We start from the raw sequence: 23,798 nt of genomic DNA on the forward strand, positions 1-23,798 counted from the left end.
GATGCTTGCAGTGGTAACAGGAAAGGGGAAGCACACTGCATGTCTGTGTACAGGAGCTGGCTGCGGTCTTGGGGAGGGATTGAGGCAAATGAATTGAAATAAAGGGGAAGCAGGTCACAGGCGCTCAGTTTCGTGTTTATTCAGCACTGCTGGTTGCTGTAGGATTACGGGGTCCTCACTTCAAAACCAGGACTATGCTAAAAAAATAGACCTGGTTTCCTGTTAGACTGGTCTGACGCAGACCAGGATATGGCATTCCGGTTGTTCATCATGCTCAGCAGGGCAATGCCTTTCCTCAGCACAAGGAGAAACAGATTGTTACAGTCCACAGTTTAACACCATTTTCCTTTGATAGATATTTTTCCCTCACTGGCAAGAAACCAACCAGAGAGGAGTTCCTGTCCAGGACAGACCTTCCCTCTGGCAGTAGATATATGTAGGAGCGGTGCAACAACAGCCCTGGCGAGTGGCAGGGTGGCGACACGCAGCCCCTGCTGAACACAGTGCTGTGCCTGCCCTGAGGACATGAACACATGCCAGTTCCAGCTCTCTGGGCAACAGCAAAAGCACACACCAGCCTTCACTGGCCACAGGCAGCAAGAGGATGAACCCCACCACCTTCTCTACCCCTAGTTACTTGATTCCAGGCCCAGCTTAACCAGGTACCAGTGAGAGAGTACTGGCCTACAGCTGACCCAGAAGCCCACCACCGACCCAGAAGACCACCACCAGCAGTGGCTGTCATTCATTCCAGCCTTCTGTGGAGCAGACAAGACTGAAGGTCAACACAACATGCACACACACCAGCAAACAGGCAGCTAAAGGTATCAACACTCCTGTATTAAAGTGCAATTCCAAAAGTTACAAACATTCATGGTTTGTTTTTTTTTTAAATACAGTTATTAGAGTATCTAAGTCAGACTTAAAAAGGTGTTTACAGATAAGGAAGTTCACTTCCCCCCATGCAGGGCTGCTTTAGGAATTCACACTTGAAAGTCCTGCAAGTGTGACTTACTGGAAAGCCCTGGCACTCAGGGAAGTAAGAGGGGAAACACTCCTTCCCCTTCGCTGGGAAGGCAGGAAGGCTGTGGGAAGAACTATAATCACCCCATACGCAAAGGATCACAAGGGCCTCCACCAGACTAGAGAGACGGCCTTCAGCACAGGTCTAACAGCACCACGTCCCAAGGAAGGAGAAGAAGTGGTGACTGAGCAGCCGGTCTCTGTGAGAGTGCTGAGTGTCAGCGACACCCACACCAGACGGTGGTTCCCAGCTGAGAGAGGGCCCTGCACCCCTAAGCAACCCACCTCTGGTGTCAGGGCACCTACCCTCCCACGCTGCTCAGACACAGGCAGACTTGCCCTAGCTGTAGCGGCCCAGGAGATGATGGCTGGTCTTCTGCCACCAAGCTAGCATGAAGCTTGCTCAGCAGAAGGAGCCAGGGCTGTGGGACCTGTCTCCTGACAAGGCTCCCAACGGAACATTTTGCTCCAAGGAAAGTAGCCTCCTGTGCAGCTCTTCACTCCATTACACTTGAAGAATGGCTGCTTGACACAGGGTCACTGTATGGTTATGAGACCTGCTTCTAGGAGAGCAAAAGGAAGACCGATTTGCACGCCTGCCAGTATCAGCTCACTGCCCTGCACCTTTGTTTGCTCTTCTATTCCACGTCTACAAAGGAAGGCTGACCAGGGCCTGTTCCCTTCCCTCTCACACAGCCAAATGCTTCATTGTCTCTTAGGGTGTACTTCCAGTTTGTCACACCATGACTGTTAGTCCAGGACATGAACGGCACGCTCCCAGCACGATACAGGATTTCCAGAGTCCCATCTCATGCTGAGCTGCGACAGAATTTAAGGAAATTTAACAGCTCTCTGGGTCACCCCAAGATCTATGCAAGGAACCATATGGCGCTCTCAACCTTTCCCATTGGATGGCGCTTCAGAAGTCAAATGTTTGGCATTCCAAGTAGTTTTACTCCAGGATCCCAGAGCCTTCATATTTTAGTCCTAGATTAGTGATGTGGTCTACTGGTGGTTTAAGAAGTCCATCTCTCTCCTCAAGCCAATGGCAGAGCAAAAGCAGAGTGCTTCAATCCCAGGGGATAAAGCAAACAAGCAGGAAATTGCTGTTGTTCCACCTTGTATTGCCACTGACTTAATGTTTAAGGAGGGCAGGTGCTCAGCTGCCCAGCACTACATATATGGTATATATAGAAAGAGACCTAGAGATACGCTAACCCGAGGGGATAGTAACAGATGAGTTGTCTTCAGGGAGAGAGTGTGGGAGGCTGGTTGCAACTTCCTTCTTTTAGTTGTTCTTCTTATCTTCAGGAGGTGCATAAGGAGGTGGCTGATCCTGGAAGGAGATACAGTAGAGTCAACAAATCTGCTTGTTTTATGACAAGCTCTTTCCAGGCTGCACTTACAAGAAACAACCACTCCTGAGTGAGCTCAGACTGAGCTGGGTGCTGGGTTTTAAGCTGTCATTTTCACACTATTCCTCTCTAGTATCAGTTATACTCCAGGATATACACTGCCTCCTGTAACGTTTCTAGTGAAGGTCCCCTCAAAACCAGGTAAATCTATTGCAAATACATTATTTCATCTGCTTTAACCCTCACCCTCCCTTCATTTCCAGGGTTTTGTCTTTGTTAATGTTCCCAGCTGCGACCCAGCAGACAGCAAGCCCCCGGGGCTGAGGGCTAGATTTGCTGCTCCCTTGGTCTCCAGCCACCAGAGCGTGATGCAAGGCAGCAAAGGGCACAGCCAGACCCAACTGTCACAGACCTCTGTCTTCATGCAGCCTTGGGAAAAAGAAAATGCAATAGAAACCCACACAGTCTCCCCCTTAAGCAACATGCTTTTTCTTAACTCTCCCACTTTCAGGCTCAACGAGCAGCGGAGCTCTGTGTGTCCCCAGTCCCTGTGTGAATTTGTTACACCTTTACAAGTACTCAGTGGCTGTTCCTGGACCAATCTTTCCTGACTGAGGATGTAACAAGCCTTCTTCAGGGGACCAACATCCACGCTGCCCTCCCAGGAAAACGTGTACTTTCTGCACATGTTCCATAGGAAGGCACAATGGGCTAGGAAAGCAAACTGTTGTTTCTGCTTGTGACAGAAGAGGGAGCAGGTGCAGGCAGACCACAAGCAGGGTACTCACCATGGGCATGTACACATTGTGTGGGTTGGCAGGGTTGTAATACGCACTGGAAGCAGCTTCCATGGCCTTACCACCTCCTGTGAAAGGGGAGAAAAGGAGCCACTGCCTAAGGCATAGAAGATGGCTTAAGCCCCAAGCCTTCTCCCCAGCCACAGCTATTTTGAGGAGGCAACAAAGGTTCAAAGAGCCAACAGCAGCCAAACTGGGTTTGAATTCAGAGCAGTTGAAGAAAACTGGGAGCTGGCTACAGCTGACCACAGGCTGTGTGCAGGGCTGAGCAGCTGAGCAGCTCCCCCCACGCTCTGTGGTCTCAAATAGTAATAGGCCAAGATGACTTTGAGCTCTTGCAACACTCCCACCTTCCCCATGCCACACCATGCCCATGCCACCCAAAGCCCAAACCCTCAAACACCCTTTTGCACCAGGACCTCAGCAGTCCCCCAGTCCCATTTACCTGGCATCCCCGGGTCCACCCAGGCTGAGGGAGCTGAGGGAGCTGAGGGAGCTGAGGGTACAGCAGGAGATGGCCCAGAGTAGGGGGGAGGAGGTGGCACATACACAGGGTTCATATTTGGAAGAGGTGGGTAAATACCTGAAAAAGATGGCACTGGATTGATGCTTTGGACGGTGGCAATGGGACAGAGGGGAACAGGGCTCACAGGCCCAGCACTGCATCATCTCTGGACAAGAGCAGCAGCGAAGGGAAGCTCTGCAGGCTTGGCAGGGATGCAGCCAGCAGGGATTTGACATTTTGCTAATGCCTGTCATGCCAGCAGACAACAATTCTCTGTCAAGCAGCAACACAATTTACAAAACACATTTTCACCTCCCATCCAGCTGCAACTAGACACACACACAGGTACAGTCAACAGCACACCACAGATTTTTGCGAGGACAAGGATCCTGATGGAGACAAAACCACTGTAACCCTGACCGTACCACTGTGATCTCTTTACAACTAAGCACAAAGACACCCTGCTTGTCATCAGGACACAACTTCCAAACCTGGAGTCGGGGCGTATGGGTATCCCATGGGCTGTGGAGCAGGTCCATAGGCATTCATCGGAGGTGGTGCATACGGGTACGGTCCGTTTGGCGGTGGAGGGGCAGCATAGCCCCCTGGCACAGGTGAATAACCTCCTGGAGCAGGTGGGGCAGGTGCATACCCTCCAGGAAAAGGTGTATAGCCATAGCCAGGGTTCTGGAGAGGAACGCCACGGGAAGCTAAGGAGCACATGATTAGTAAGCCAGGCAGCCTCTTGCTACAACTAAATGTACAAAATAAAAAGAGAACAGTCCTGTTCATGCAGCACCATTTCCCCCTGTGCAAATTCCCTACGCAGTTCTGGCACAGACCTGTGCTTGAAAAGCACTGGCCTCCTTGCTGCAGGCTCACAGGGTGCTAAAGGACACCAGCTGCAAAGCACTTGCTATGTGTACTGGTGCCATCACAGAGCTGAAAGGACCATTCTAGAGCAAGGATCACTACACTGTTTTTTCCTTCTTTTTAAACTACCTGGAAAAAAATTACATTTTTACTCCATTTGAAAGTTTTAAATAGAAGATTTTTTTAAAAAAATTATTTTTACCTTCTCCAAATGCACAACTTCCCCCATCTTACTCCACTATTACAGAACTGAGCTGAAACTAGGTAAATTAATCAATTTTTCATCATCACATATTTCAACTTTATTCCAGGAAGAATAAGGTTCTATAGAAACAGGTGGTCCCACCTCATAGGCACAAACCCCAGAATATTCTGACTGCACGAAGCACTAACATGAAATAAAGAAAAAAAAAAAGGATTGGAAAGGAAAATAAAAGTTCCCTTGGAAAGAGAAGAAATACACTGCTGTGGAAGAGTGCATAGGGTATTCTTCTTCCCATGAAAAAGAGCACCAGTCTCTTAACTAGCTCAGCCAACCATGGGGGACCTGCAAGCTCTGAAGATCCCTTACCATTAGAGGCAGCTTTGAACATCAGCTGTCCAAACTCAATGGCTCCTCCACTGTTGAAAGTCAGTTTAAACGTCCCCTGCCCTTCCCAGCCACCTAGAAGAGAGAGAATTAGAACTGTAACAGGCTGTTAACCTCTTTGGTAGCAGTCAAGACAGCAGAAGTTAATTCTCCAATTATTTTATTTTATTTCAAAACTATTTTGCATCCTGTTGCCAGAGGGGAAAAAAATCATGGCATTGCTATCAGATGATCTTAAGAAGATAAGTAATGTATTTCTTAACTCTAAAAAATGATGTCCACTATAGCTGTGTAGAAATAGCCTACTCTAGACACCAGGTTGTTTTGTTCTTTCCTGTCATGGTGTAACCCAGCTGACAGCTAAAACAATCACACAACGTCTCCTCCAGTGGGACGGGCGAGACAATGGAAAATTAGAACACCAAAAAAGGAAAATCTTGTGGATTGAGATAAAGACAGTTTCATAGGACAGGAAAGGAAGATGATAACAATGGTAATAAAAGAATATACAAAACAAGTGATGAACAGCACCATTTCTCACTACCCAAAGTTGATACTCAGTTGGTTCCTGAGCTACCCCACCACTCAGCCCACCCCTCGGTACACATGGAACACAGCATCATGTGGTATCGAATATCCCTTTAGCCAGTTTGGGTCACCTGTCCTGGCTGTGTCCCCTCCCAGCTTCTCGTGTACGCCCCACCTTCTCCTTGATGGGAGACAGTATGAGAAGCCCTTGACTGTGTGGCAGTGATTAAAACCATCAGTGAGTTATCAGCATTCTCCTCATCCTAACCCCCAAACCCAGCACTGCACCAGCTGCTAGAGAGAAAATTAACTCTATCTCTGCCAAAACCCAGGACATAACCTGAAGGGTTTAACAGAACCTCATAATGAACACAGTGTACAGATAGAACACTTAACCACCTGAGGATTTTAATTGAGAGCCCTCAGATGAAGTTTTATTGCTGACTTCAGTGGACTACAGATCAGGATCTGCAATTCAAGGTATCACTTAAACGTGGCATTTTTAATCTTTTTGATCCACAGAAGCTCAGACTGATGATAAATGCTTAGGTATAACAGCAATTTTTCAGAAAAAAAAAATCAAGTAGGCAATGATTTGTAAGATAAGGAAGAGTTCTTTGTATAGTAGGAGTTTTTTTGTGTTTTTAGAAAAAAGGCATCATTTAAATAAAAGACTCCATAAAATAACATTTACCTTCATTGTCTAACAATGAAGTTCATGAAAGATAATATCTTGGGAAAAATAAAGAATAGAAATATAACAAAACAATCCCCCATGGAGAAAGTCATCCCCTTGGAGATTCATCTCTTTAAAACCACTGTCTTAGTATGACTTCAGTGCAAAAAAGTGGGCTGGTGCCCAAACCACAGAGGATCCAATCACTTCAATGCACTGTTACAGATAGCAAAAGCATATGCTCTCCAGATGCCATCAAAACACACATAAATTAATTGCAGGGCTGAAGAGGGGTGAAATTAGAACCAGAATCCTTAGTTGTAATCCCTGTTCTGCAATCCTCAATGCTCAGTCATGATCATGATGATGATCAGGATGGATCTTACCACAGATCCATCATCAAATTTGGAACAAAGCTAAATCGACGATGTACTGCAGCACCCCCAGATACAGTGAATGTCCCCAAGTTGTTAAGTGGCTCCAGAAAAAACGTGTGGTTGCTAATGTCTATCAATGCCAATGGCTGGTGACTCCGTCACCCACCCTTCTGGGTGAAAGACAGGAGAAAACACACGTGGAAACCCCAGTAAAGACAATGTACACAGCCAGACAGAAGTTATAGGACTAAACAAAAGCCATCATGTGAAAGTCAGAAAGTAACACTGAAGCAGTCCCTGAAGTTCAGAAGACACAAGTTTCCCCTGCGTGGACGTCTCAGTTGTACTGCCACAGCTACTCTGTCCGTCTTTCCTGCACTCATACCCCACCTATCTGACGTTCAGCAGAAAAGGATTTGTGACACTTGGGAGAGGTCAGTCTACAAAGCATGAGCACATACCTCCTGCCTCAGCCTGAATCTGTCCTTTGATGTAATTGGCAGAGAAAACAGGCTGCTCAATTGAGCATCCTTTCACCAAATAAAACGGCATCATGAAAGACAGCATAGGATCCTTGCCCTTTGACACAAAGATCATCTGCAAGAAAGGAGGGAACACCTCTGAATTAGATATAAAGGGTGGTCACTGAGTTCTGGTTCTAGCAGCATTAAAACAGAGGGTAACAACTCCTAGTATCAGTGCGTACCATGTTTTTCCACAGCTTTAATACTGCGGGATCCCAAAGAGATCTATGGCACGGGGCTCGCTCGCCTGAGGCAGCAATGTTGCATAAGAACATACTACTCACTTAGAGCTCTTTAAGCATGTGTGTGTCTTATTATTCTGCTTTTTTTAGGACAGTTTTCAAAGAAAGTAATACTGACTGACACATTATATGAAATATATTCTCTAGACAGTGATTTCCAGGACTTCATGTGCCTTTGTAGGGCAGTGGGATTGTGACACAGGCACAAATATTCTATTCCACCTTCTCCTACTTAATACTCTTAGCAGTTCCTCCCACAACAAAGAAGATAAATAAATCAATCACTGTTTTATTTCCAATTAGGTTTCTAGTCTAAAGTCTACAAGATCCCTTGAAAAGCAGCAGCCCTGCTGGCATCAGACTTACCCTGTAGGGGGTGAGATACAGCATCCCTTTCTTGGTGCCTTTGAAGGCTTCAGGCTTGCCCGTCACGTCACTGAAGGAGAGCTCCACATCTTTACACTGTTTGAGAACACTACAGGAAGAAATCAGAGAGATTGGAGAGACAAACTCAGCAACAGCTCTGACACACACAGACCCATCACACATGGGGGAGGACAGCACACCAGAAGCTCTGAGCATTATCCCAGGTGACTCAGTTCTGAGATGGAGCCTGCCGGTTTTCCTTTGGATGCAGGGATGGTTCATGCAGAACAGAAGAATTCATCCTCTCATCCGTGACAACCCCTGCTCCTCCTCCACAAAAGGGACCTTTAACAATTTCTCTTTCCGTCTCCAAAGCCATCAGGCTGAGGAATTCCTCTCTCCACATGAGAATTCCTCTCTCCACATGAGAAGAGCCTCAGCCCAAAGGTCAATGCACAGAAAGGGTTGAGGTGCATGACACCCCCCTCATCCCCCGCCTTGAGGCCAAGGTACCCTCACAGAGCAAGCCTCCCTCTCCAAGCCCACGCTCAAATCCAGGACTGGCCACCGATGGGAAAACAGCACTGCTGTCCCACTGTGCCCACCCTGCAAACTGAAGAAGCTGCTTCACCAACACCCCCACTGCTGATCCTACTTCACATGATTTAAGTAAATATTTGTAGTAAACAGCAGGCACTATGGAACAAAACAAGGAGCCAGTAAGGCCAACAACTGGGAAAGCCTGTCTCTGAATCTACAGAGCACATCCTAAACAGACCACCCAGTCAGATAATTTGCAGAATAAACACAAGAGCCTTGGGGGTGACAAGCTTGCAGCATGTTGTGGTTTTGCATGGCTGGGTTCTGGTGGAGGAGGGGGGGCTGCAGCGGGGGCTTCTGCAAGAAGCAGCGAGAAGCTTCCTCTAGGCCCAACAGAGTAAACACCAGCTGGGTTCAAGGACAGACCCACTGCTGACCAAGGCCAGGCCCATCAGCGATGGTCACAGCGCCCCTTTGAGTCACATGTAGGAGAAAAGAACCCGCTAGCAGCCACTTTTTGCCACCAGAGAAAGGAGGGAGAAGATGTAAGAAACTCTGCAGACACCAAGGCCAGGGAAGAAGCGGGAGGAGGAGCCACTGCAGGTGCTGCAGGAGAGATTCCCCTGCAGCCTGTGTAGAAAACCACGGTGGAGCAGGTTGTCCCCCTGCAGCCCATGGAAGATGATGGGGACCACAGATCCCACCTGCAGCCTGTGGAGGATCCCACACTGGAGCAGGTGGAGACATATGGAAGACGCTGTGACCCACGTTGGAGCAAGCTGCCAGCAGGACCTACGCTCCACAGAGAGAGGGGCCCATGCCACAGCAGGTTGTTTTGGGGGGAGGCTTGAGACCCCATGGAGGACCAGGCTGGAGCAGTCTGGGCCTGAGAGACTGAGAGACATTCTGTGATTTATGACTGCACCCCATAGCAGTGACCCACACTGGGGCAGCTGGTGAAGAGCTGAAGCCCCGTGGGAAAGGACTCATGTTGGAGAAATTTTTGGAGGTCTGTCTCCCATGGGTGTGACCCCACACTAGAGCAGGGAAAGAGTGTGAGGAATGTGCCCCCCCACCCCCAGCTAAGAAGGATAACAACTTGTGAGGAGCTGACTGAAACCCCCATTCCATCCCTCACCCTGTGCCACAATGTGGGGGATGGTGTGGAGAAGGGAACAAAATCATGACTAAAGTGAAGTCCACAAAGAAGGGAGGGGTGGGGGAGGTGCTTTAAAATCTGGTCACGCTTCTCATTATCAGACTTTGGTCTCACTGGGTGTGTGGTGTAATAAATTTGAGAGTTTTCTTTATTTTGTGTTGAGTCTGTTTTGCCTGTGACACTAACTGTGGAATGGTCTCTCCCTGTCCTTAGCTAGACTCCTGAGCCACTCAATATATATTTTCTCCCCTGTCCAGCTACAAAGGGGAGTGATAGAGTGGCTTTGGTGGGTGTCAGGCCTCCAGCCAGGGTCAAACCACCCCACAGCATGTTGCACTGGCAGAAGAAACCGGAGCATTTTATAGAAATGTAAAAAGAAGACATAAAACCTTCTCTCAGCACAAGTCCAGAAGTGCTGGATCTAGAGTAATCCTTATGCACTCTAATCAGCATACTGTAGAAGTCACATTGTGTCAGGAAATTGCAAAATTGGGGAAACATAGGGTCATGGTATGGGTAAACAATCAAAACTCCTGTAGTTTCAGGTCATGTGCTCTTTAGGGAAGAGGAAAACATAACAGATGTATCTGAAAAACGCAGCTAACCAAGGAGGAAGACATTAAAAAGGATGAATCCCTCCTCAACCTGACCAAGCAATTGTACTAGGACATTACTTCACAGTTGAGTTAGGTAAATTCTAGATTCTCAGACTGTCTGGGAGGGACACACTGGTGGCAGAGCTCTTTCCATTTCCAAAATGCAAAGGGGAAACACCTCTTCTAAATAATACCAATTCCTTGACATCTTGGATCTTACCAGGTCACTTCCTCAAGCGAGTGCTGTAGCAGCAGTTCACGTAGTTTGCCTCATTGGGAGGAATTTCTACATAGTCATAGCAATGTTTATTCCTTCCCAGCTACTCACACACACAAATAACACCCAGCCACCGGGTGTAATTAGGCTGCTGAACTGGTTTGCAGCTTCATGCCCATCCAGGGCGGTCACGGCAGGGCTGTGTACCCCACAGAGCCATGCTGCACCCACCTGTGACGAAGCAACACCTCGAAGAATGGCTTGAGGTCAAGGACGGGTATCTCCTTTAAGCGAACAGACGCTCTACACGTCCAAGGCCCTCCCTGACTGAAGTGCCAGCAGCCAGTTATAAACTCAACACAATTTTGGGAGAGCACTTCTGGAGCAGGTTTCTCCTGTTATTTACCAGCCCCAAACCAACCCGGTTATCCTTTACAGGGCCCCTGGTTTCCAGGATTCCTTTAGCCAAGGCCAGGGTGCCGGCAGCCCCCCACCGCAATCACAGCGATGCCTGAGCCCGCCCAGCTGGTCTGTCAACCCCCTCACAGGCCGGGGCAGGCACGGAGCCGCCGCTGCGCCTCCGCGGGGAGCCGCCGTCCCCCCGCCCCGCCTCGGAGGGGGCCTGCACGCTCTGAATTCAAGCGATTAAAACTTCTCCCTTAAGCGACACCTGCTGTGACATCACCGGCTGACTGCGTGACGCACAGAGGGGCCGCTTCCCTGCCTCACAGGCGCCGGCAGCTCGCTCCTCGCTCGAGCTGCGCGCTGGCTGGAGCGACGCTAAGGGCCGCGGAGCCTCAGCGCTGACAGCAGCGCGGCTCCACCAGCTCCAAGCAGCCAGGCCTGCTCCCGGTGCCCGCCCCGCCCGGCCCCACGCTGACAGGAGGATGCCCGTAACGCGGCGGCCGGTGCTGGGAAGTGACGGGGGGGAAGGCCGAGGCGGGGGGGGGGAGGGCCGAGCTGCCGCCCGCCGCCGAGCCCCGGCCCTGCTGCGAGGACAGGGCGTGAGGAGGCACCGCCCCAACCCGGCCCCCACCCCGCAGACCCCCCGAAGCCCCGCAAACGGCCCACCGGTACCTCTCGGCATTAGGAATGACGACACCACCCTCCTGCGAGTGGTTCCTGTTCAGCGCCATCTTCCCCTGCTGGCCCCGCCCCTGACCCCGTGACGCCCGTGACGCCCGCCACCCCGCGCCCCACCCCGCCCCGCGCCCCGCCCCCGGTGAGGGAGCCCCGCCCCCGGTGAGGGAGCCCCGCCCCCGGTGAGGGAGCCCCGCCCCCGGTGAGGGAGCCCCGCCCCCGGTGAGGGAGCCCCGCCCCCGGTGAGGGAGCCCCGCCCCCGGTGAGGAGAGCCCGGCCCTTCCCCGCGGCGCCTCCCGGCAGGCTTTGGGCGCGAAGCGGAAATGAGATGGCGGCGGTGTCAGGCGATTCGGGTTTAATGGCTGCCGGCGGAAGGGGCGCTGCCCCGCCCAGCCCCACGGCACTGCGTGTGACCCGCTACAAGCCCTGGGCAGTCCTAGTGGGCGGCGCGCCCGTGGGCGGCCGCTGGAGAGAGCCGCGGCCCGGCGGCTTCCCTCTTCTCCCAGCCTCGGCTTCCCGCCGGGCCGAGGCGGCCGGGGAAGGCGCTTTCCCGACCCCCCCCCGCCTGCGGCGCGGGTTTTGCCGCCCTCTGGTCGCAGCGCTGCGCCCTGAGGCTGCCGCCGCCGCCGCTGTGGGGAGCGCGGTGCTGGCAGCGTCTCCCCGAGGCTGAGGCGCGCAGTGCTGGTGCCGCCGCCCGGCGCTGCCCTGCCCTGCCGCTCCCTGCTGATTCACCCTTAGTGGAGTTTGTCCCGTGTAAAAAAGTCCTTTGGGATTTACGACGCGGTACAAAATTGTTCCGGTGAATGGCTTGCGTGGCGAGGAGCTTGCCAGGCTCTGGGTGCTCGTGAGAGGGTATCTCCGGTGTAGGAGTCAGGCTGTTCCCCCCACGATGCCCTTCGAGTGATGCCTCTGGCGGGAGTTGCTGTGGTCATCCTGGGGCTCAGCTGCTGGCACACGAGAGCTGGGGTCCGGTCAGGCTTTTCCCAGCTTACCCATCGGCAGAGGCTTTTTCCCAACAGAACGTCCCACTGTCGCACAGCATGAGAAGTCTTGGATATTCGCCATTTCTAGACTTTTCTGGTAGATACTGCAGGTACCGGTGGGATATTCGTGTCAGCGGATGGCAGTGAGGAATACCTGAGCTTGCTTCTCTCAGTGAGCTTTTATGGATCCTTTAGCAGCCCGTGATCTGACAGGAATTCACAGAGCAGAGCTTAGAAAACACCTTATTACAAACAAAGAGAAATTCTTCAATCTACAGGGCAAAACACGCAGCCTTGTCCTTGCAATCCATGTTACAGGCAAAGGGAAATCTCCCTTCTGTCGCGTGGGGTCTGCTTTGCTTTCATGAAGCAGAGCGGCGTTGACTCCATGCCATGTCCCTTGTTTGGGCCCAGGAGTTACAGAACTGAGCGTAACTGCAGCCCAGTGGCAAGAGAGTTCTTCCAGAGCAGCTGCACAGGCACCAAAGTGCTGTGTGAGAAAGCAAGTGTGGGGAGCAGTTCCACACGCCCCTGCTAAAGACGGTGGAGCGCGGCTTTGTGCTTCGGTGCAGTGAAGAAGAGCCCTGAGGGAGTCTTTCCTATTGCACTGGGTTTAAAACGCGTAGAGCCTAGGCAGGAGCAGCCACAGCAGTGTGAGCTGAGAAGATGCTTCTGGCAGCTGGTGATGCTGGGGACACCTCTGTGCCTGGCCGGCTGGTGGAGACAAGCTGGGAGGAGGCTCTGACCCCATGCTGGGCTGTGGATGGCCCTGGTGGGTGGCAGGATGGGTCACTGCATGGCAGGATGGTTTCTGTAGGGTCTGTGGTACAGCTGCTGGCACCGGTGACAAGGCTTTTGTTCTCTGTGGGGCTGGGAGGCAGGAAGGGAGGTGCAAGGCTACACGCACACGCTGCATACAGGAACACTGGGAGCCATGGGTGTGGGTGGTGAAAGGGCAGTGAAGGGCCAGGGTGCCCCTCACCCCTACTGCTGCCCAGACAGGTGGGAGTGAGAGTGAAGAGCCCTTCGCTTTGCAGCGACAGCACCAGAGAAAGCCGCAAGACGCACATATGCTTGTAGGCAGTTGTAAGGCTTGGAGCACCCCTTTCCCAGCCCTGGCCCCCATACAGCTCTGTCAACCAGCCTCAGGCCTGGCTTGAGTCCTCATCTGCTGTCCCCTCACTGGGACCTCTTCCCCCCGCCCAAAGCCAGCCTTCTCAACCCCTATCCCAAACCCACTTCACTTCCCTTTACTTGCAGCGTGCCATCCTGTGCCATGGCATTCCACATTTGAGTGCAACTGGCTGTGCTCCTGAAGGTGACAACTCCTGCCAGCCATGTGACATGCTCGGACATCTGCGATTCTCTCCCCTTCTCCCCTCTTCCCAGACAGCCCTGACACTTCCCACCTGGCTTAGGGACATCCAGAAAAGAGCTGACCCAGACTAGACAGAAGCATGTCATCTTCAGTTAAGCTGTGCCTCTTTCTGCTCCTGGCTCTTTACCTTCCCTCCCCATCCTCTCAAGGGGAAGGCGAAATGACAGCTTCTCAACAGGACACAAAAGCACATTGATGAGGTGTGAAAACTTGGGAGAGAGAGGAAACAGCCTGAAGAAGAGCAAGATTCAAATATTCTGAGAAATGAAGGAGAGACAGTAAAGGTCAGGAGAGGACAGGAGAGGAGAGCTATAGAAGGCTAAAGGGAATGAGGAAGAAAGCACAGGAGAGGACTTCATGGAATCTGGGAGGACAGTGGGGGTGCAGAGGAGCAGTACAAGATAAGACTTTTGGAGCAGCAAACAGCCATTTCAGTGAGGAGGAGGAGGTATCTCTTGTGTTCCCACCATCAGTGGAGACCCAGAGAGACATCCTGTCCCAGTGCTTCTCAATCCACAGCCCTCTGCACTCCTCCTCCAGGGCCCTAAAGGCCCTGTGTCAAGTGGGACTGCCCTGGGGAGCTCCCAGCAGGGACCACCCATCATACTCTTTTCCCTGCGCTCCTGCAGCAGAGGGGACGTGTTGTGGGGGAAAGGTTTGGCTGGGACCTGCTCAGTGCTGGTGGATGAGAATGGGGTGACCTCAGGACAGCTGGGTCTGATCTGCACAGGATCAAAGCCCTGTGACACAGGTATGGCTTTTGACCCTAGCACTGGGCAGGGTGGATGCACCCTCTGCAGCAGGAACCACGTTCTTTTCCTCTGGGTTTTGCTGCTTCTGGAAAATACAGCCATTTTCCCCAAGTACTTTCATGCTTCTCAAATAGATGCTGTAGCCCAAAAAGTAATTCTGCTGCTCCCACTGGTCACTTCCCCTGCCCTGCAAAACATGTCAGCCTGGCATTGCACCCATCTGTCCACTTCCAAGCTGCCATTTCTCCTTGGGAAGCCACAGCAAGATAATGGGAATAAAATGCTGGGCTACCATGCCCTCAGATCAGTTTCACTAACCAAGGGCTCAAGCAGAGGATCTGTGCTGCCATCACTAGAAGACACAGCATGCACCAACTCCCCCATCTCTCCCGGGTTCCCTCATTGCCATATCTGCCAGTGATAAAAACAGGACCATGGCATGCCCTACACCTCCCACCCCTGAAGCACTCCAGCCCCAGAAACCCTTCCCCCCCCCACCTTTTCCCCAGGCAAGACAAACAGCTGAGACACAGAAACAGGAGAAAGGAAGGTGACGGACAGTCCGCTGTGCAAAAACCAAACCGAGGAGGGGGACACGCTGGGGAGAACGGGGGAGACACCGTTGGCTGCTCCCTGGCACGTAGGTAGGTGCACACACACACACACACACACACACACACACACACACACACACACTCACACACTCACACACACACTCACTTGCATCCCCTCACACACACGGAGGATGCGCCACATGCTTCAGAAACAGGCCCATGGTAGAGTCAAGGGTAGCAGGGGTGGGTTCTCATATCCAGAGACATTGGGTGACGTCAAGGATGGGGGTCTTTCACAGGTTACTTTCATGGTTTTCCTCTGTCTCCACAGCCATGGGGGGCAGCCCTCCGTTGTCATTGAGCCTCTTGGCCCTGTAGGTCTCATAGTGGATGTTGTGGGTCACTTCCTTCAGGTCCTGAAGGTGGGTCCTGCAGGGCGAAAAGTGAAGATGGGGTTGGAAAGAGGATAGAGTAATCAATATCAGCACGGTCAGTACTCATCTTCTGATGATCACTTTATTCCTCAAGATAAATGGAAGGTCTCTCCCATTGGTCTGGCTAATGAGCATACCCCTCTGTATAGTTGCCATCATACAACTGAGAGCTGGGCCATCAGCATTCAAGAACAGATACACAGGATGCAGGATGTGGGCTGAAATCCATGGCTGTGCTTGCCAGTGTCCTGCCCCTCTCACACCTGTGCTAGTGGGTCAGCTACTGTCCGTCCTGGTGTATCCCAGCAGACATGGGCTTACCTCATCTGAAGAGGTGGTGAGACAGGGAAGTACCAGGAGGGTGTATCAGGTTCACTGCAGACCATAACCTGCAGAACACTGCTGTGAGCATCATCCCTAACCTCCACAGAAAGCTCATGGGCTTGGGCTGCTGCGTGTTTTGCAGTGATCACTTGATGAGGACACTGGAGGACTTGAGGAAAGCCCTTCTGCTGCAGAAGTTACCACAGAACAGTGGGAGGGCAGGAAGGTGATGTCAAAGCATTGTACCCGGCCAGGTGTCTAAATATCACCACATGTGCAGGTGGGATGAGCCACAGGGGTCTGGCTTGGAAGGGTGTCTCCCTTAATTTTCTTTTTTAAATTTTTTTGGTGCTGTTTTAAAACCTTACAGTGTTTGTAGAGAACAGAGATGACCCTGAATCTGCAGCTCTTCTACAGGATTCAGGGCAGGTATCTCTTGTGCTGAGATGGCCTCATGGAACAGTGTAGAAATATGACAGGACATTGAAAGTTAATGAAATATGGAATTTTTCACTTCCCCATCATATGTTACAGCCCATCCCCCAGCCTGGTAGGACAAATGGACTAGGATGGGGTAGTGGCCTCTTTCTTAGTTACTCCTGCCCAGACCTATGTCAGCAAGAAATTGTTGCAGTGTAATATCCTTAATAGGATAGAAGGGGGGTGCTAGCACCCTGCTTTTCTCCAGGCATCCAGATCATACAGGAACAGTAGCATCTACTTGACATAGTGGTTATGTCAGCTAGAGGGGCACTGGAGTACCAAACCCTTAGCTCAGTCCAGCCCTACCCCACATGAGCTTTCACTGCCTATTTTGTCTCCCGTTCCACAGAGGTTATTCCACCCTAAGAAGGTCTGGGGAACTCCTTCCTCATCAAGAGCAGACTGTGGGTGACCATGGCCTTACCTGATGACAAAATCTCGCAGCAGGGCAAATTCACAGTGGGTGAGGTTTTCCACTGAAAGGAAAGCAAGCCATTGTTACCTTTGATTTTATCAACAACCCCTTTGTGGTTACAGAGAGTGGGATGGTCGTTGCCATGGGGCAGATGCCAGGTGGGCAGAGCCTGCATGCCTCAGAAAGGACAGACAGGTGTGTGAACACCACGTTGTCGGGCGCTGAGCAGACACGCTGCCGGGTGCTGAGCGGTGTGAACTTGCATTTGAGAACCAAGGGAACCTCAGGAGCTCAGCTTCACACACTGTGGTGTTCAGACTGGCTCCAGTTTCTGCCAGGTGGTGGTAGTGGTAATGCGTTGACCATGGCAGTTGCCTCCCAGCAGACCTATTTGAGAATTATTCTCTTGCTTGGTTTCAAAAAGTTTATCACCAAAGGGATGAGAAGGTAGCCCTGGGACATGTTATCTGGACACTTTACTACCGGGGCCTGCAGAGACACTTTCAGCTACCAGAAGCAAGGTTTTTGGGTTTATTTACCTTCAATGATTCCCCAAGGTGTTTTCCTGCCCAGGACTCTTTTGCCATTCACTTGGTACTCCTTGTCACTGCCCACTACTGCAAAGGGCATGCTTTCCTGCTGGGGAGAGAAGTGGAGAGACCTACTGAACCCATTCCAGACAGCAGCACCATCACTATTCCCCATCCAGCTTTCCCCCTCTCAGCTCACCAAACACAAGGCTTTCTCCAAGGGAAGAGGTTCTCCAGGGCAACACTTCACTGGCTTTTCACCCATCAGTGTTATCCCTGGTATTTTGAGCCCTTGCTTTACAAATGTCCTTGGACCCTCCAAGCTTAGTGGGTAGCTTGCAGCAGCGCCAAGGGCTCTGGAGAGAGGGGCAGAGCTTTTCTGCACCCATGTTCAGCATTTCTGAAGAGGGGGATGTCCTGAGAAGTAGTACCTCAGTGCAATCAGGAGAGGGTCTGACAGCCCAGGGCTGCTCATAAGGACAGTTTGCACTTAGTATTTCTCACAGTTTGTAGCTCTTCACCAGAAAGTGAGGACTCAAAGTAATCCTCCCCAACAGACACATGAACATTCAATAAGTTTAATGGCTGAAAGGGTTGTACTGAGGAAGGCTAGAAATGGGACAGGGGTACAGCTTTCTTGGGAAGTGGGACAGTAGATGAGGCTGTCAGGGACACAGACATCTCTAAGCACAGCAAGAAACCACTTGTTTCCAGAGTACAGTTTGCAGGACACCCTGCTATCCATCGGGCTGTGCAGATGTTAAAAGATTTACTCTTTTATAGATGTCCTTGGGCCTGGGAAGGGACTGCAGTTACCACAGGAATGGAGATTAAAAATCAGCTTATTTCTTATATGTGAGACAATACATACCTAGGGCAATGTTGCTGAAGTGCAGAACAAAATGTGGTGCCCTCCTCCAAACCAGTAACAGTTTGGAGAAGCAGCAAAATCCGTGTAGCCTTCTCCCAAATGTGTGATGTATTGCCCAGTGGGAAGTGATTAATTAAGATGGGGAAGGTGGGAATTTCTGTTGGAGCTGTGGCAGCTGTGGGAGTTGAAAGGGCAAGTGTCGGGCAGCAACGCAAGGCTCCTGGAGTTTCTTGAGGACTGCCAGAGGCCAATCTATTTTCATTAATGGCCTAGCCACAGAAATGATCAGAGGGATAATTAAATGTACTAGCATCACAAGGCCAAGAGCTGGTTTTGATTCAAAGGCAGACTGGGCTATTATCTGGGAAGATGAAAGTTTGAGGCACAAAGAGCAGCATTTAGGGAATAATGTCAAGAATCTCTACTGTAACTTTGGAGCTCATAAACAGGCAGCATGTCCTGGTTTTGGCAGGGATAGAGTTAATATTCTCTCTAGCAGCTGGTATAATGCTGTGTTTGGGTTTTAGGATGAGAATCATGTTGATAACTCACTGATGTTTTTAGTTGTTGCAAGCAGTCAAGGACTTTTCAGCTTCTCATACTGCCCTGCCAAGGAGAAGGCGGGGGGGCACCCAGGCAGCTGGGAAGGAACATGGCCAGGACAGCTGACCCAGGCTGTCCAAAAGGATATTCCATAGCATATGATGCCATTTTCCATTTGTAGCTGGGGGTGGGCTGAGGAGCTGCACAGCAGCTGGGGGGGTCTTGTGCAGCATCAGCTTTGGGGAGATGGCTGAATACCTACCTGCTGTGGTGAATGAATTCCTTGTTTTGTTTTGCTTGTGTGTGTGGGCTGAGAGGATGGGCAGTTTGGGGAGGGGAGTGTTGCTCAGCAGCTGGGGGGGTGTCTCATACAGCATCAACTTCAGGTGGAGAAAAATTGTGCTGTTCATCACTTGTTTTATGTACACATGATTAATTTATACTATTATTATCTCCCTTTTTTGTGTGACTTTCTAAACCTTTTTTGTCTCAACCCGTGAGTTCCCTCAGTTTCACACTCCTGATTCTCTCCCCAGCCCAGCCCTGACAGGGGAGAGTGAAGGAGCGGCTGCGTGTTGCTTGGTCGCTGGCTGAGGTTAAACCACAGCACAGCAGCTGAAGGGGTGGAAGGAGAGCTGTCAGTCACAAGATGACCATGAGCCACCTGTGTGATGCAGTTGTTTAAAATGCACATGTGGTTCAAGGACTTAGCAGTTCAGATCTCAAAAGAGATGGGGAGGGGGGTGGTGGAGCATGTGGTACCAGCACCAGTGCTAGAAAGTGAAATCAGACTGGTGCAGGCACAGAAAAAGAGTCTAAAAGCATGAGGTGGGGAATGGGAAGCTTGTCTCCCTAGCTTACCTGAAAGGTGAGGAAAGGATAATGCTGTTCTCTGTAAATGCCTGAGTAGTGGAGGGGACCACTAGGCAGGAGAACTGCTGAAGTCAGTGGTGGCACGAGAACACGGATGTACAACCTGGCCATGGACAAACACGGGCTGGAAACTGAGAGACAGTTTCTAATGTTCTGAAGAGGTAGGGGTGGGATGAGCCTTCTCACAGGGTAATGGGAGCAAAGAACTGGATTGATTTTCAGGTAGAATTTGGTCAGCAGATGTGAGGGCTCACAGAGTGTTTTTTTGGGACAGAGGCTGGACATCAGCCACACACCCCTTTGGTCCTTACTAGAGGCCAAGCAGAGCATTCAGCAAGAGGAGGTGAAACATGAGCATTCTGCACTCAGCATCCTGCTGTAACGACTGTACAAATTAAACTGGGAAGGAATGACCATCCCTTGCATCCATTGCATCTTTCACTCAGGGACCGTCCAGCACTTAGAACCTTCTAGTGACACATGCCTGTTTTACACTTGTTAAATACGACCGGCCCTCCCCCCACCCCTCTTCTTCTCCCACAATAAAACGTTTCCTACCCTGATTTTGTCGTTCTCTGTTTTATCCTCCAGGTCCTCATCGAATTCCTTCTGGGGGTAGAACTCGATCCCGTTTACCTCGAGCTCTTTGCGCACCTGGGCAGAGAGACATTTTGCAGCACAGAGCAACACAGGGGAAGGCAGGTGGGATGGCCAGGCAAACACCCTGGGGACAGGGTCTGGAGGAACTGTCCCCAGGGAAGTGTGCAGCTAAGTGAGGATGCACAGCAACAATGATGAGTCTTCCCCAACCCCCCAATTTTCTGGCTCTGCAGTTCCCATAGCAGAGTATGTCACGAGATGTCCCAGGAATGCACACCTTTCTTCCCCCTCTAACAGATGCCCTCAAAGCCATAAAACACTGCATCTTTAGGACTTAACCACCAACTCAGCACTGGACCCTGTGCATGCCCTGGGGACTGCACTGCAGTCCCAGGAAGGATACTACTCACTCTCCCACCTCCCAGCTGGAGCACGGAAGGTTCCCATGCAGGAGAGGAGATACTCACTCTTTGTTTGAATTCAATCTTCTCCTCCAAGGTCATGGTGTCAGCCTTGGCAATAACTGGGATGATGTTCACCACCTTGCTGAGATGTTTCATGAACTCCAGGTCCAAAGGCCTCAGGCTGCAGCCAAAGAGAGAACAACATGGAAGGGGTTACTTTTACCCTACTTGCCTTTCATCCTAGTGATTTCCCCAGCACTGAGGTATCAAAGAAACCTCCCTTGTACGTACCCTGCTTGCTGCCACCATGCTCTCTTCTTCTCATCCATCCTGCCCTCTCTCAAAAAACACAGTGGTATTTCTCCTGCCCTTGTTACCCTAGACCCTTTCAAGCCCCACAAAACTTGAAGTTAAGCTAAAAGTGGCCAGCCCCACGGGCAGGACCCTGGGGTCTGTGGATGAGGCAGCAGTGCAGGGTATATACCTGCCACAGAAGCACCAAGGGCTTGAGGAAGGATGAGGGACTGTGTACGTACGAGTGGCCTGTGGGGGAGATGAAGTAGAGGCAGCAGTGCACTCGTGTGTCTGGAATCCGTTTCTTCCGTGCAATATTCACTTCCTCTTTCAAAAACTTTTCATACTGCTCGTTGATGTATTTCTCAATAGGCTCCCAGCTGTCAAGGTGGGAGACACAGATGAGTAGACAGGTACAAATCTCCTCATGTTCCTGCCTACAGAGTTCTCAGCTCTGACAGCAGCAAACCAGGCTCTGGCACAAAAGATACCCACCACAAACATCTTGCCATCAGCAGAGATGTTTCAGAGTTTCTGTAACTGAGCACAGAAATAGGCACTCCTGGGTAATGTGTGCACACCCCCGAGCATGCACACAGCCACATGGCATCCACCATTCCCCATCCCCGTTACCAGCCCCCTGAGTTTCCCAGGCACTTTCCAGGCCAAGCAAATGAGAGTCACTCCAGACCCTTTCAGGACACAAGGCCCTGACCATGCAAAACTCACCAGTTCTCATTGTTGATCTGGTCCCCGAATCCCGGTGTGTCAATCACTGTCAGCTTCATTTTGACACCACCTTCTTCAATGACTAGGGAAGAAATTGCAAGCAATCATAGACGTCCCTGGGGACCTGCTCCATCATGAAACATGCTGCTGTGCCCTACAAGGGAAGAGAGCGCTCTGCCCTCATCGCTGCCCAGCAAGCATAACCAGGCCAGGCTGGGTCATGCCTCAACAGTTGTGACACCCACTTGCATTTCTGACCTCAAATTCTGGTAATCTCTGCACCAAAGCCATTGTATACCACTCTGCCACAGGAAAATGGATTTGTGCTCAGTCTGTGGCCCAAAGATAGTATCTACCTTACACAACTTGTCCTCCCCTCCAACGCATCAGCCTGAATCTGAGATGATACTCATTACTCTGCATCACTGTAGCTGCTGTGCTGATGCTTTGCCACAAGGACGTGTGCTCTACTGGGTTTGGGAGGGGACCCACCGATGCAATTGGTATGGATCATTAGGTGTCTGCAGGTGGGAGTGACTTACATCAAGGCTTAATCCACAGATGCAGGTGAACACCTTGTCTATAACTTTTGGCTGTGTCGTCAGTAAGTTTAAGAAAAGCCTTGTCTGGGTCAGAGGCCATCTAGAACTGGCACTTGTCTTTTAGCTTCCCATGGAGAAAGGACTGTCTAACAGCAAAGAACTGTTTATGCATAGACTACTGGGATCTTCTGCAAGACTGTGCTGGAGCACCAGTATTGCCTCCACCCCAGCAGCCTGGCTCTTACCATGCCCAATGGCTTTGATCTCCACTGTCTTGGGGATCTTCTCCTCCCGGTTCCAGCCTGAAGATTTGCGGCTCACCTGGGATTTGAAGAGGGTGTTCACCAATGTTGACTTTCCCAGTCCACTCTGACCTGAGGATTGCAGAGAGAAAGCTTGTGACATCTGCCACAGCCCAGAGATAGAGCCAGGCTGGCAGAAGGGCTCTCCTTCCCCCAGAGCAAGCACTATCTGTTCCCTCATGCCCTCCCCACAAGGCTTGCTCTCCCACTGGCCTCACAGGACAGTCCATGGCCATGGTTCCCAGTAGCTAATTAGTTCTTGCCTACCTACAACCATGATGTTGAAGTCAAAACCAGTCTTCATGGTTTTCTTGCGCATCTGCTCAATGATGGTGTCAATACCAATGTAGCCCAGCAAGTTGGCGTTGATGCCCACTGGTTTCATTGGTACGACTGGTTTTTGTCGTGGCTCTGGGACCAGCTCAGACATGGCTGCTTCGTTTTTGCTCTCCACTGGCCCTGCATGGGGAGAAAGATTGAAAAATCATCATTGAATTGTAACAAGTTCCTCCCTGCTGACCTGTCACAGGGGCTGAGGGCAACTTTGAGCATCTGTTTCAAGGGCTACTGAGGATGACTGAACAGCAAGATTGTGGCAGTGAGGCTCGTCATGGAGGAACATGTACTTGAGTTTCCAGTAAACTCTTCTGTGTATCACTCCAGATGAGGAGGTGAATGAGTGGTGCTTGTTGATCGTGCAAGGTATTGATGGCTACCTTCAAACAGCCAGAGCAGACCCAGTGAGCTAAGCTTCTAACCAGGTGTCCAAAGCTCTGTGTGTGTCTCCTCATTTTTGTCTCCCAGTTCTCACCCCGACTCATGATTATTTTGCCCCTCCAAGTTTAGCACTAGATTTGCAATGGATCAGACTTTCAAAAATTATAATGTGTCAAATCCCAGCACTGAGTTTGGGATTTGCTGTGAGGAATTGCAAGCTTGGGCCTCTCCAGGGGCAGCTGTGTAAAATGGCTGTGCTGTGCAGGCTGAGCTTCTCACAGGAAAGCAGTAGTGGAACAGCATGGCCACAACCTCCACGCTTGCATCCCACCCAGAGATCTATGGATTTTGTCATGATCAAGGAAGCAATCATTGTGATCAATAAATTAATCATCTGCACCTTGTCCCCCTGACCTTCCCCTCCTTACTTCTTCCATGTAAAATGAATGGGCAACAAGAAAGGCCCTGTGGGCTTTCCAGCCTCCCTGACTCCTTTTTGGGTGACGGCACACGCTGCTTGGGGTAGGCCTCGTCCATTTGTCTCTGTCTCTTGTCTCATTAGCGAGCAGCTCCCACCCGCTGGGAGGAAGCTGGAGGTTGGGAGAGGACGGGGCACGGAAGAA

At 51.0% G+C, this 23,798-nt stretch overlaps 2 protein-coding genes across 2 annotated transcripts; both read right to left on the reverse strand.

Moving 5' to 3' along the window:
- Positions 1-123: 123 nt before the first annotated feature.
- Positions 124-11,504, reverse strand: WBP2NL (WBP2 N-terminal like). Its single transcript, XM_084276600.1, has 8 exons — positions 11,445-11,504; positions 7,856-7,964; positions 7,185-7,320; positions 5,125-5,217; positions 4,172-4,390; positions 3,621-3,758; positions 3,167-3,243; positions 124-2,359 (listed from the first exon to the last, which is right to left on the reverse strand). The coding sequence occupies exons 1-8, from the start codon at positions 11,501-11,503 to the stop codon at positions 2,312-2,314; spliced, it is 879 nt and encodes a 292-aa protein (XP_084132726.1). The 5' UTR covers position 11,504; the 3' UTR covers positions 124-2,311.
- A 3,903-nt stretch (positions 11,505-15,407) lies between these two features.
- On the reverse strand, positions 15,408-22,888 carry SEPTIN3 (septin 3; the record flags this gene model as incomplete). Its single annotated transcript, XM_084273197.1, has 9 exons — positions 15,408-15,543; positions 16,780-16,831; positions 17,310-17,409; positions 20,146-20,241; positions 20,655-20,772; positions 21,128-21,265; positions 21,615-21,696; positions 22,402-22,530; positions 22,726-22,888. The coding sequence occupies 9 exons, from the start codon at positions 22,886-22,888 to the stop codon at positions 15,408-15,410; spliced, it is 1,014 nt and encodes a 337-aa protein (XP_084129323.1).
- Positions 22,889-23,798: the final 910 nt, after the last annotated feature.

Source organism: Gallinula chloropus, assembly GCF_964237585.1.
Source record: "Gallinula chloropus genome assembly, chromosome: 1".
Taxonomy (NCBI): domain Eukaryota; kingdom Metazoa; phylum Chordata; class Aves; order Gruiformes; family Rallidae; genus Gallinula; species Gallinula chloropus.